Genomic DNA, 13,362 nt, shown 5'->3' on the forward strand with positions numbered 1-13,362 from the left:
TCTTGGAAAGAATGGATGATTAAATTAATCTTCACAAGACTCCTTTACTGAAAATTATTCTGCATAAACAAAATATTGGTACATTGGGTAACAGTTGAGGTCCTTAACCCTCAGGGGCTGATGTACTGCAGTGGTTTCCAACTTTTTTTGGTCAAGGAACCCTGTGAAATGCTGAGGAACCCCAACACGCTCTAACAGCGAGTTTGAGATCAGATGCATTGTAAATTCTTCTGTTTTTGGTGCAATTTTAAAATGACCCTAAAATAACAATGAACCCTTTAGGGATGCCCAAGGAATCCTAGGGTTCCCATGAACCCTGGTTGAAAAACACTGGTGTACTGTATCAGCACAAAGCAAGATTTGTTTGAAAGTGCTATTTTCTGCTTGTAACTCAGATACATTTAAAAAGCGTGTTAATCAACTTTCTCACATTTACCCAGATCCCTCATCTGCAGTTCACCCATTGTATGGAATGGGACCGTTGGGTGAATGAAACAGATTTGTGGAAGACGTGCAGCTGTGATTTTTTTTTTTTTTTAAATAAATAAGTTCTGTAGTGTTAGATAATACTTACTAATTGTTTTTTAAATTCAACTCTTAATGCCATGTTTAATGAGTTTTAATACAATGAGAATCCTTTGACTTCTATGTTTTAAAACAGGGATGCACAAACTTTTTTCTTTGCTCCCCCCTGCCTCCTCTTCCCCTTTGCTCGCGCCATTTCCCCCCCCTTACCTTCTCTACAGCATCGGCTGCGTCATTTGACGTCGCCGTAGCCATTTGACTCCACATTGTCATGGCGAGGCGTCACAAGAAGCCGGCTGAGAGTAGGTAAAAGGGAGTTACAGAGGCCTTGCACACTCCCCTAGCATTTAATTTAAATGTTGTGGGGAAGAGTGTGGGATCCCTGTAAGCGCCGCACCCCTTCCCCCTCAGAAAATCTCAGGGGCGTGCCCCCAGTTTGCGCACCAATGTTTTAGAACACTCCCCCAGCAGTGCAAGAAGTTTGCAACACTTTCCTGTTTGATCATTTGTTGCCAATATTCCCAGCAGTTTGAGCTGTAAACTATAACAATAGATAATGTTACTATAGTAATATAAGAATACATTGTAGCTGCTGAGTTACACTGACTGAAGGAATGATTGAAACTGAAAGGCAGCCTTTTAATAAACCCTGGGAAACAGGATTTTGATGATCGGTTATGGGAGAACAAAATCAATCAGCAGCTAAGGTAATTAGTTTTCAATAAAGGTAATCAAAGGCTGCATATATTAAAACACAGCAAAAACCAGAAGCACAGCAAATAACGTCTCAAAAAGGTTCAAAGTACTCCGCATACATATATGCACAGCAAATATATTTTTGCTGCATATGAAGAGTACTTTGAACCTTTTTGAGACTTTATTTGCTGTGCTTCTGGCTTTTGTTGCCGCCTGGAGCCTGTCCTGAGAGTTCTCCTCTTATTGCCATAATCTGGGTGGTCGGAGTGGCGGGATCACATGAACAGCTGATTCAGCCGGTATACCATCTAACTCCGAGCCCCATGCTGATCATTGGCTTGTAATTCACGTAACACAAGAGGGAAGCATTGCAGAGGACACGGCTCTCATGAACAGCTGATTGAGCCGATTTAACCGGCGTACTGCCCTATCCGGAGCCCCAGCGATCCGCGACCCACGGAGAGTGGGAGCGGGGCACTACGGAGGATACAGCTTCCAGTAACAGCAGATTCAGCTGATCTAGCCGGTTTACCATTCTACTCTGAGCCCGACATTTACTATCGTATCTACGAACATAGGAGAGTGGCATTTCAGAGGATACAACGCCCATAAGAACTTCACAGTTGCAGCCCAGATAAGCATTTATATACCTCTGTATTGACAGTTTTCCTTTTATGTTTGCTTGATTTTAGTCATAAATACTCTTCTACATGAGGCAAGCTGTGCTTGATATATATATATATATATATATATATATATATATATATATATATATATATATATATATATATATATATATATATCCATGTGAATGGATTTTTCAGGCAAAAGGTGACACATTGTGTGCTCATTTGCATGTAATTTCCCAGAATCCCTTGCTTCAGTGGGAGCACTGTATGCTAGGTGATAGTGGTTGAAAGGCAGGGGTGCAGACCTGTCTAAGACATGTGAATGTGCTCACAAGTGATATTCTTTATTGGCTATATGCTAACGGTGGAGGTTTTTTGTTGCCTTTTTTACCCACCATAACTTAAAATGTATATGGTAAACCTACCCAGCCTAGAAATATTGCAAAGCAAGTATAAACCAACCAAATACATTTGCTTCCATGAGTCTATCCCAAACCTGCATGAACAGCTCTGAAGTAAGACTGTAGATAGACAGCTTTGAATTTGGAAAGCTCCGCATAAATATAACTCTCATTAATAAAAACCTGAATTGTACAGGCAGCATAAACCCTCCATTATGGAAAACAGCCACTAGATGGCAAAAGCACATCATTGCTATACTCCGATCATTCATTTAACAGAGCGTTGGTCTCAATTGCAACCTTTTCAGAACCACGGGACTAGATAAGTGCAAACCTGTTTGTTTATATACCTCAAAATAGAGTCATTTAAGTTCCATGAGGAGCGATACAGTACCTCTCTCACAAGTAAAAACACAGCACCTCTCTAGAACTTGGCCGTATGTATTTTTTCTTACTGGGGCCTCATTTTATTAATGGAGTATTACTGGTATGTTAATAAGGGGGTTATTCATTAAACGATGGTATTGCCGATTTGCACATTAGTGTGCAAAAACTCCCATTGACTACAACAGGCGTTTCTATGTGATAGTTCTCAGATCAGCGCACTCACACTTTAAAGGTGTTTTTTGTTTCTTGGTTTTTCTTAGGTGGGAAGGAAGAGGTCTCCAGAACGGAATCCTGTTCATTTCAGCTCCGGTAACCCCCTGATTCCCAAGACACATACCTTCAAAGGTGATACCAGTAGCAGTCCCAGCTAGAGTAGGCAAGCAATATGGTGGCTCAAATCTCTCGCGACACGGGAGCCAATAGGAAGCTGCGACGTCAGTCGGCATGCTGTAAGGCCCCACTGTCGCGGTCGTCCCTCTTCTACACCAACAAACCATGATCTCTTTGCCTCCACCAAGATGGCAAACACTTGAGGTAATTTCGCCCTCAGCCAAAATAGCCGAAGTGGCTTCATTCCGCCCTCAACCAAGATGGAGGATGTAATTGCTGCACCTGTTCCTGGCCCTTAAATAGGATCCCATTACTCCTAGCCAGTGTTCGAGCAAGGGGTCTGATCCTTGTGCACCTGAAACCTGGCTAGTTTTCTGCTTAACAGTTGCGTGGACTTGAACTCGGTTCGCCACTCTCCTGCCCTGACCCCGATTATGCTGCGGCACCCTGTCCCAACCTCGGCCTGTGACCTGCATATTCTCCTCCTCAGTCACTAGGCCTGTGGTCAGTTCCCATATCCTGCCTCATCCCCGTGGGTTGGCCTCCTGGTTAGAGACAAGCACCGTGGCTTCCTATTGACTCGCGTGACACACACCTTTAATCATGAAGGCGATACCTACGTAGGTAAGTATCTCAGGAAGCAGTGGGTCCCTGAAGTTGAAATTACCATGGTTCAGCTCCGTACAGCCCCTGTTCCCAGCTAGGAGGACCATGGTTTTTTTTAAGGAAATGCTCCATTAACGAATAGCACCCTTTGTCAAGGATTGCCCTGGAAAGGCCAGCAACCCTCTCAAAAGACATTAGGACTTAAACGGTTTCATACAATATAGGTGTTTCAAGGCATTAGCAAAGTAGTTTAGGGGTACAACATAATTTAACCCTTTCACAGCCCTCATGACGCTCTCTGTACACCATGAGTGGCATGCCAGGGGCCCATCATGCTATATTTGCTTGTTTTCTAGTGTGTGGTCGCATGTACTGATCCACTTCTGTTCACATCACTGTTCAGTTTAAAGGGATCCCCTGGTTCAATTTATAATGATCATCAATTCTTGGGAGGAAAGATGCTTTAAACTGCAAATCAAGGCTGTTCATTTTTTGTAGTCTTTTTTTTTGTTGTTGTTACTTAAACCAGGGGACATTGACACACGGTCCCCCGATCTGCATGCCACCCTGGTTCCTGAGATATTTGCACGAGAATACTTGCCCAGCAGAGACATAATCATCACCAGCTAGCCCAGGGGTGCGCAAAGTTTTGACCCTGCCCCCCTCCCCCCCGCCTTCTCGTCTCCCGGCTCGCGCCCCCCCTCCTTCAAGGCTCAGGCGTCAAATGACGTAGCGGGGTCATGTGACGTCACGTGACCCGCGGCGTAAATTGATGCCGGTCACCATAGCGACGTGTCAACGAAGATAAGGTAGGAGAAGCTGCAGAGGCCTCACGTGGTGCCACCCCCCCCCCCCCGGCACTTAATTTAAGTGCCTTGGGGGAGAGCGCAGGACCTCTGTAGCTGCCGCGCACCTACTTTGCGCACCCCTGAGCTAGCCTAACTCTGGTGGTCGAGAGACAGCTGCAATATTATTGTGACCCTGAGCACATACTGTATTTGTATTTTGTTTATGTATGAAACTGGTACAGAAGACTACAGACATCTCAGAGGATCGGCCCTGGGCAACCTCCTAGTTTAGGCAACATAAAACATTTTTTTTAAATGTGGATTGCTGCTATAAGATGTATTAAAGTGAGTGGGATATATGGCATGCTAACCATAGAATCATTTAGTAAATCTGCCAAAGTATTCCATGGTATGATGTGTTGTTACCTGTTCCTGACTTGTTGACAGGAGCTGATGGAGGAGGTGGTTTCTTAGGTCTCTGGGAAGTAAGAAAAGAAACATGTAAATATACCATACTTTGTTGCTCTTATTTCAAATCAATAATAACAACATTGATGCATGAATCTAAGCATTCTGAACTTTATTACATTAAACACACAATATATGTCATAGGAAAAGAAACGGATATAACTTATATTGCATTTCATGTTGAAACTTTGCAGAGCACAGACGCAGTACAATTTCACAGGACAGTTATTGCTTAGTTACAAGGCTCTGACTGTTAAAGCAACAATCTGTGCTGCTAGTTTATTTTACATATACAGCAACAGGGATTCTCCAAGTCCTGAGATACGGTATTTAATTCGGACTTTGATATTTCCTTAGAAGAATTCTTGTCTGGGAGAAATAAATATGGCCACTGACGTCAGCCTCACTCAAACAGCCAATAGAACGCCTTGACATCATTGTTAGATGACATTGCAGCTTCCAGTTGGTGACCATGCAGCCATCTTTGTTTTTCTTTTCAAATGCTGTTTTATACGGTTAAAGAAAAAAATATTTGGGAGGTAAGGGGGTGCAGGGGATTGCTACTTTAACTCTGAGTGTCAGAGGGGCAGTCACATGATTGCTCCATCAATGATTATGGAACGGGAAGCGTCATCTTCCTTCTAGCCACCATTATTAAAGATCGCGTCCTGGGCTCCAACGTAAACTCCCCTAAGAGAACAAGCATTTTTTTTTACACTATGACATGGGGCATATAGGCTGCCAGAACCCATGGGTTAAATATTATGCGTCAGGGGCTTTGGACGACTGAGATCAAGGTTATTCAAACAAACTCCTATCATTCTTAAGCATAATACAGAAGCACCACTAAGCCTAAAGAAGAGGCAGAGGACCCAGCATGAGGCCATCCCCTCCATAAGGGCTGCGGGCCGGCCCAAGGAGTTAATGGAGTCAGGCGGACACCGCTCCGGAGGTTTATCAAAGGGCGGCTGCTCGGCTGGCGACGGTTTGGCTACATGCAGGAGGCACAGATAATCTCAAGAGGCCTCCTGCATGTAGCCAGGTGTAAAAACTAGGGGTAAAGCGTTGGAGGAAAGGTGGATAAAGACCGGGCAGCAAGGAGACCACAAAGGTAGAAAGGTTTTTTGGGAAAGTTCTGAAGAGGTACACACTGCATCGCTTCTCTGTCCTTTAGCTAAGATCAAGAACAGATAGTGGCATCAACTTGGTCCTCTGGCCTGGCCAAGAGGCCTGAGTTTTTATGCTGCACAGGTACTTGTCTACCTGGCGCGTCCAAGTAATGCACGTTGCTGTGTCAGTTGCGTGAGGAAACAGGAAGCCTTGATGCACAGAGCACGAATTGGAACATGGAACACAATCAGCACAGAGAACATGTGAAGTATGGCCATTTTAATGATGTACAGTACTGCACTGATACACTCCTCTGATCTTTTGGCTAGGTAGTGCACGCGCATTTTTTAACCCACTCGGCCGTTTGGTGGTTGCTTATGCAGGTTGATTGGAAGCACTTACGCACGGTTTTATACAGAGCACTTATTTGTTTTGTTGCACGTTTTGTATTGGTTTTAGTAACAGCTGTCACGGGATGACCTGGACATACCAGGGATCAATATCGCCAGACAAGAACACCAGAGTTTATCAAATTAATTTATTGGAAATATATATCCACAACAGTACATATACACAGACAACACACACTTAACAGGGGGAAACTGGGAGTACCCTATAACCTAGATGCGGGACCCCCATTAGGAAGTTTTCCCCGTTCTGCTCCCACCCTGTGCTGAAGCAGTTACCGCTTCAGCAGCCCCACACCAACTGACACACAGGTGCTCAGAATTGTGAGACCTCCAGCTGTCACTAACTGAGTGTAACTGGCTGGGATTGGCTGGCATTCCCTCAGCCAAAGAATCATCAGGGCCTAACTCCTCCCCTTTTTACCTCATGCAACATAACCTGAGTTCAGGGAAAGGTCGCAGGCAATCTTTCAAACTTTCCCGCTGAAACACAGTTAACCCCCTAGTCCCTGAACTGATGGAACCAGATTTACAATACAGCTATGCATAACATATAATACAATACCAATGTATTACTGACAGGTAGGGGTAATGGCAGGCTTGATCTTTACTAACACCAGCCATATTTACCCCTACCATCACAACCACCTCTCCCAGAGAGTAAACTATTTCGGTTAGTAAGCTCAGCTGAAAACCCTTGTCTTGGTTCGTCTTGTTGGCCTAAGAACCCAAGAAAAAGTCTTGGACTTTCTTTCTGGCCTTTGGCCGAAGAAACCAAGAAATGGATGATCGGAATCCGAAAGCTGGAAGATATCAAATTCCTGAACCCTGAAGTCTTCCTGGCCTTTTGGCTTCACAGCAGTAATACACGTGATCATCACATACATAACAAATAATACCAATAACACATAATGGGAAGAAGTGCTTTCAGACATAAAAGTGACATTTAGGAAAAGGAGCCCCTGTATTATCACCGCTTCACTTCTAATTTGATCTAAAATACAACCCCTTCAACCCTTGGCAGGCTGCATATAGATTTATGTCAATCTAATTTTATACTGGTCCTGGAATTTTTCTTTAGCAAGATTGCAAACCCACTTTAAAGAACAGTGGTTTTTGCAGCTAAGCCATTACTTATTAGATTAGTAATACGGCTTTTATTAAAATGCAAGCAGACTGAGGTATATAGATATTTTTAAATCCCTTAATATAATACAAATGCTTATCATCTATAATATGTGATACGTGCTATTGTAGGACACAGTTGTACCAAATGATTGTTGATTTTGATGCAGAGATCACCTAGTTTTTAGCTGGTTCAGCTTTGTTACATGCAGAAATGCACTAACGTGTAAAATAAGCATGAACATGTGACCAGCTGGTTTTGTAGTTCAGTTATTGTAACCACAAGTTGTTTTGCTAAACTGTAAGGATTTTGCAAAGAACATACTGGGTGGGAAAATATGTACATGGTTTTTTTTTTCCCCAAATGTTTTTATTAGGCTTTGATACAACAATAAACACATAACAAACCACATTGCCTAATCCAGAGACATTTTAACATTTTTTAGGGGAACAGAGTGATGTACATGTTTTTTTAATTATCTTAAGTGGGTACTAGAGCAATTTGCGAAGTTAATTATTCAATAGAAAGCTCAAAACTTTATATAAACTTCATACAGACTTCTTCCACAAAATCAGTACTCTAAATGGTATTACTTTGTTACTAGTCACCCACTCCACAGGCAGAGTAATGATGGGGTGATAATGGCTCTGTACAATGCATGTATTCAGTCTATTGCAAGAATGTATTGATACATTTTGTTACACGATTATTTCACAGGTAGAGGATAATTCACCCCCAGCTCAGGCAGGAACGCTCAGGGGAAATGTGGGGGTGTTCCCCATGCTTTATGCGGCTGCAGTACCTGCAAGTTCTGTATTGCAAGATGTGTGCAACTTCAACAACCAAGCAATTATTTAGAAAGTCCAGTTTTTGTTTGCTTAATCCCCAAACCGAGTTTTTTTTGTCTGCATTAAGCAACAGACACCAAAATAATGGTGCTCTAGTACAGAGCATGAAGTTTGTGTCTGTGCAAATGTAGTTATTTAAAGCTTCTGTTCTGTAAGTTTTTGTAATGCAAAATGTGTGCAACTTGACTAACAACGCAATAAAGCAGAAAGGCCAGCCTGTGTTTGCTTAAACCCCAAATCGCGTTTTTTTGTTTTGTTTGCAGCAATTGTATTGTATTGTATTGTATGTCTTTATTTATATAGCGCCATTAATGTACATAGCGCTTCACAGCAGTAATACATGTGGTAATCCAATAAATAACAGATAATATAAATAACAGATCATGGGAATAAGTGCTTTAGACATTAAGGAAGAGGAGTCCCTGCTCCGAGGAGCTTACAGTCTAATTGGTAGGTAGGGAGAACGTACAGAGACAGTAGGAGGGAGTTCTGGTATGTGCATCTGCAGGAGGCCAAGCTTTATGTGCCATGTGTTCAGAATAGCCACAGTGCTATTCATATGCTTCTTTAAGCAAGTGTGTCTTAAGGTGGGTCTTAAAGGTGGATAGAGAGGGTGATAGTCGGGTACTGAGGGGAAGGGCATTCCAGAGGTGAGGGGCAGTCAATGAAAAAGGTTTAAGGCGGGAGAGGGCTTTAGATACAAAGGGGGTAGAAAGAAGACATCCTTGAGAAGAACGCAAGAGTCTGGATGGTGCATAACGAGAAATTAGGGCTGAGATGTAAGGAGGGGCAGAAGAGTGTAAAGCTTTAAAAGTGAGGAGAAGATTGGAGTGTGAGATGCGGGATTTGATCGGAAGCCAGGAGAGGGATTTCATGAGGGGAGATGCTGAGACAGATCTAGGAAAGAGTAGAGTGATTCTGGCAGCAGCGTTAAGGATAGATTGTAGGGGAGACAGGTGAGAGGCAGGAAGGCCGGACAGCAGGAGGTTACAGTAATCAAGACGGGAGAGAATGAGGGCCTGAGTCAGAGTTTTAGCAGTCGAGCAACAGAGGAAAGGGCGTATCTTTGTTATATTGCGGAGGAAAAAGCGACAGGTTTTAGAAATGTTTTGAATGTGAGGGGCAAATGTGAGAGAGGAGTCGAGTGTGACCCCAAGGCAGCGTGCTTGGGCTACTGGGTGAATGATCGTAGTTCCAACAGTAATGTGGAAGGAGGTAGTAGGGCCAGGTTTGGGAGGAAGTATGAGGAGCTCTGTTTTAGCCATGTTGAGTTTAAGGCGGCGGAGGGCCATCCAGGATGATATAGCAATCTACAGCCGTGGCTCGGTACTCTGAAGCACAATACAAAGCATCGGAGGGGGGGGTGGCATTCGACATTGGCTGGAAGGGGGCCCACAGAGAGGGACTTTGCTGTTATTTTTTGGCTTATTAAGGTATTTTTGGTCCCTACTAATAGGTAGAGTGCTCATGTATGGTACAATGCACTGGTGCTGAGAGTCTGACCTCAAGGGCTACAAACAGGCCCAGTTTTAAAGATTACCCAGATTGAGCCACGTGTGCTGCAAGTAGATGTCCTTAAAACCTGGCCTGCCGGAGGCGCATGCGCGATGGGGTGGTGGATAGCTGCTTAAGCCGTGAGCTCCTACCCCCGCCAATAGAATAACGCATTTATATCCGCAATAAAGCCTACATTTTTCACCGCAATTCCCCCACATAAGTCAGGGAACAACCAGAGATGGCCCCGCAGTCTACGAAAAAGAAAAACACTGGCGATCTGCGTAAATATTTGAGCCGTGCGGTGGCAAAGGGGGCCGGAGCAGAAATGGTGCCGAGCTCAGCCGCGGGCTCCGAGTCCGACCGCGAGGAGGACATGGAGGAGGCACCGGAGCAGCTACCCGTGCGGAGATGCGACTTCGATCGCCTATATAATGGCATGAAGACGCTCTTCCGCGCGGAGATTCAGGAACTCAAGAAAGAGGTACAGGGACTGGGAGAGCGCACGGGAGCTTTGGAAGATAAGATGGCGGTTGTTACCACCAACATCCGAAAATCAGAGAAGCGGACCTCCTACCTACAGGCCCAGATCTCGGAGCTCGCGGACTGGCAGGAGGACTCTGAGAATCGGGATCGCCGCAGTAACATACGCATACGCGGCATCCCGGAGGTCACAGAGATTGTGGACTTTATCACCCGTTGGATGACCACCCTGCTCCCAGACATTCCCGCGGCAGAGCTAATGATGGACCGCTGCCACCGGGCCCTCTGGAGCAGGCCGGGGGCTAACGAACAACCACGGGACGTCATTGCCCGCATGCATTACTTTCGCACGCGGGAAGCGATCTTCCAGATGGCTAGGGGTGAGGGGGCCTGTAGGTTCGAAGGGGCCTCCCTCCAACTGTATCAAGACCTTTCTCCCATAACCCTGGCCCGGCGCAAGAAACTACAGCCAGTCACCAAGATCCTACGCGACAAGGCCATCCGCTACCGATGGACCTTCCCAATCGGCCTGCTGGTCATAAGGAATGGGAAGGCCATCTCCATAAAGGAGCCTGAGGAGGGCTCTGACTTCCTCCAAAAGCTGGGAGTGAAGGAGGGCCCAGCGCCAGCCCCCCGACGAGACCCGGAGCCAGACACAGACTGGCAGCAAGTTTCCACCTCCAAAAAAAAACGAGGAACAACGGAGATGGAGAAGGAGTGAAGAGACATACAACCTCTAAATAAATCAATAAAGTGACTTTTACCCCGGTTCAGTTGCCGAAGTTGCGGCGCAAGTTATTCCCAAAATGGCGCTACCACCCCATGGCGTTCAGTACAATGGTCTATAAGGTCACAGTCGGTTCCAGGTGACCCCCTTGTTGTCCCAGCGATGCTACGACGAATGGCAAAGACAGCGGTAACCTGCACAGCACTACCGCCCCTGTACTTACCTGGGAATCCGGTTGATGGAGAAGGACGGGACCCCGGAAGCAAGTCGTGGAACGCCCACCCTAGAAGATGGAACTCTAGGGAACTCACAGTAATTTCACACAACATGAAAGGTTTTAATAGCCCCCATAAGAGACGCTTGGCCATGACTGATTACAAAAAAACAAACCCTGACATTATCCTACTACAGGAGACACATTTTTCTAAAAATAACTCCCCAAAATATATAGACAGCAGGTACCAAACCTGGGTAGCAGCGGCAGCCAACAAAAAAAAGAGAGGGGTCGCGATTCTGGTACACAACCGTCTGGCACTGGACATTAAACTCACTAAGAAGGATGCCAATGGCCGGTTCATCATAGTGGTGGGGACCATCCATGGGCAAACCCTCACCTTAGCAAACGTCTATGCTCCCAGTGACCGTGCCGATACCTTTTTTGATAGATTTTTCACGACCCTACACAGAGTAGCGCAAGGCGGCATAATACTAGGGGGGGACTTCAACCACACGCTGGACCCACACGCAGACAGATGCACTCCAAGCGGGCTTAAAAACCCGCAAAGCAGAGCAGCTTGGATCAGAGGCCTCAAAGCCAATAGATTGGTAGACATCGGGCGCGAGCAGCACCCAGGCGAAAAAGAATACTGTACACATTTTATTCACATCCACACGACCGCTACAGCAGGATAGACTACCTCTTTGTGTCAAACAGAATGGTTTCGCAGATCTCCCACATGGGAATCCACGATATTTCCTGGTCTGATCATGCACCTGTAGAGCTGCGGTGCACCGATTTTAGACTAGACAGGCCAGGAGCGACCTGGAAACTCAATGAGTTACTAATCAAAATCCCAGAGATTGAACAAACAGTAGGGGGAAAAATCAGGGACTATTTTACTGAGAACGTTGGTAGCGTGACGTCTCAATCTACCCTTTGGGAGGCCCATAAGGCGACACTACGAGGTGAACTCATAGGGATTGCGAGTAGGCGGAAGAAAGAAAGGGAGCAAAAGATTAAAACCTTACAATCCGAATTGACGGCCCTATCCGCCCTACATAAAAACAATAAGCAGGCACAGACCCTTAAGGCCTGGCTCGACACTAAAACGAAAATTAATTTACTGATGTCCTCCCGAGCTGAGAAGGACTTGGTCCAGGCGGAGATTTTACGAACGGGCAAACAAGCCAGATACCCCACTTGCCAATAAACTTAGGAACATAAACCGTAATTTTCATATCCAGGCGATTCGAACAGGAAAAGGTGACCTCACTTCTGATCCTAAACAAATCGTGGAAGAGTTTAAAATCTACTACGAGGCCCTCTATGATGGGGCAAAGGTCTCCCATTGTGAGACCACCCACACGCAGCTAAAGGCATTCTTATAGGGAGCGAACCTACCCAGCCTGGGCAGAGAGGAAACGGACGCGCTGCAGGAAGATTTTTCAGGTGAGGAAATATCAGAGGTAATCAAAACACTGAAGCCGTCAAAAGCCCGAGGCCCCGACGGCTTCTCTAATCTATACTACAAAAAATTCCGGAAAATTTTGGTATCTCACCTGGTCAGACTGTTTAACTCATTCCTAGAGGGTGCCCCTATACCTGGCCAAATGCTACAAGCGTCTATATCAGTGATCCCCAAACCAGGGAAGGACCCAGCAGATTGCAAAAGTTATCGCCCAATATCACTAATCAATTCGGACACTAAAATCTTCTCTAAACTGTTGGCTAACCGCCTAAACAAGGTTATGCCACGGCTGATCCACCCAGATCAAGTAGGGTTCATCTGCACAGCTGTGCTTCACAATGTTTTTAATTGTGTGTCAGAAAATGTGTTTTATTTAATCTATATTAGAATATGAAGAGACGAAAAGGGAATCCTTTAGATGAGGTGTACTCCTAAATAGTCCAAGTGGGTAAAATACCCCTTAGAGATCGATAATGTCCTGGACAAAGTTACTTTTAATACATATACAATTAAAAAGAGTTGCAAAATAGAGGATACATTAATGTAATACAATGTATCTGTGATGTATTAATCTGAGTTAAAAAGTTGTACATTTATTAATACTAGAAGATTTTTTTTTGAGAGAGAGAACCCAAATTAGCACTCAGGT

General features: G+C 45.0%; 1 protein-coding gene across 2 annotated transcripts in view; it reads right to left on the reverse strand.

Annotated features, from left to right (window-relative positions):
• SH3KBP1 (SH3 domain containing kinase binding protein 1) overlaps window positions 1-13,362 on the reverse strand; it is a 122,204-nt gene that overhangs the window by 38,209 nt on the left and 70,633 nt on the right. For both annotated transcript variants that reach the window (XR_012800428.1, XM_075594305.1), the window contains exon 5: window positions 4,789-4,840. Coding sequence is in view for 1 of the 2 variants with exons in the window: in XM_075594305.1 (XP_075450420.1) it covers window positions 4,789-4,840 (52 nt within the window). In the remaining variant the exon portion in view is untranslated. The remainder of the gene's footprint in view (window positions 1-4,788; window positions 4,841-13,362) is intronic.

Source organism: Ascaphus truei, chromosome 3 (assembly GCF_040206685.1).
Source record: "Ascaphus truei isolate aAscTru1 chromosome 3, aAscTru1.hap1, whole genome shotgun sequence".
Classification (NCBI taxonomy): Eukaryota; Metazoa; Chordata; class Amphibia; order Anura; family Ascaphidae; genus Ascaphus; species Ascaphus truei.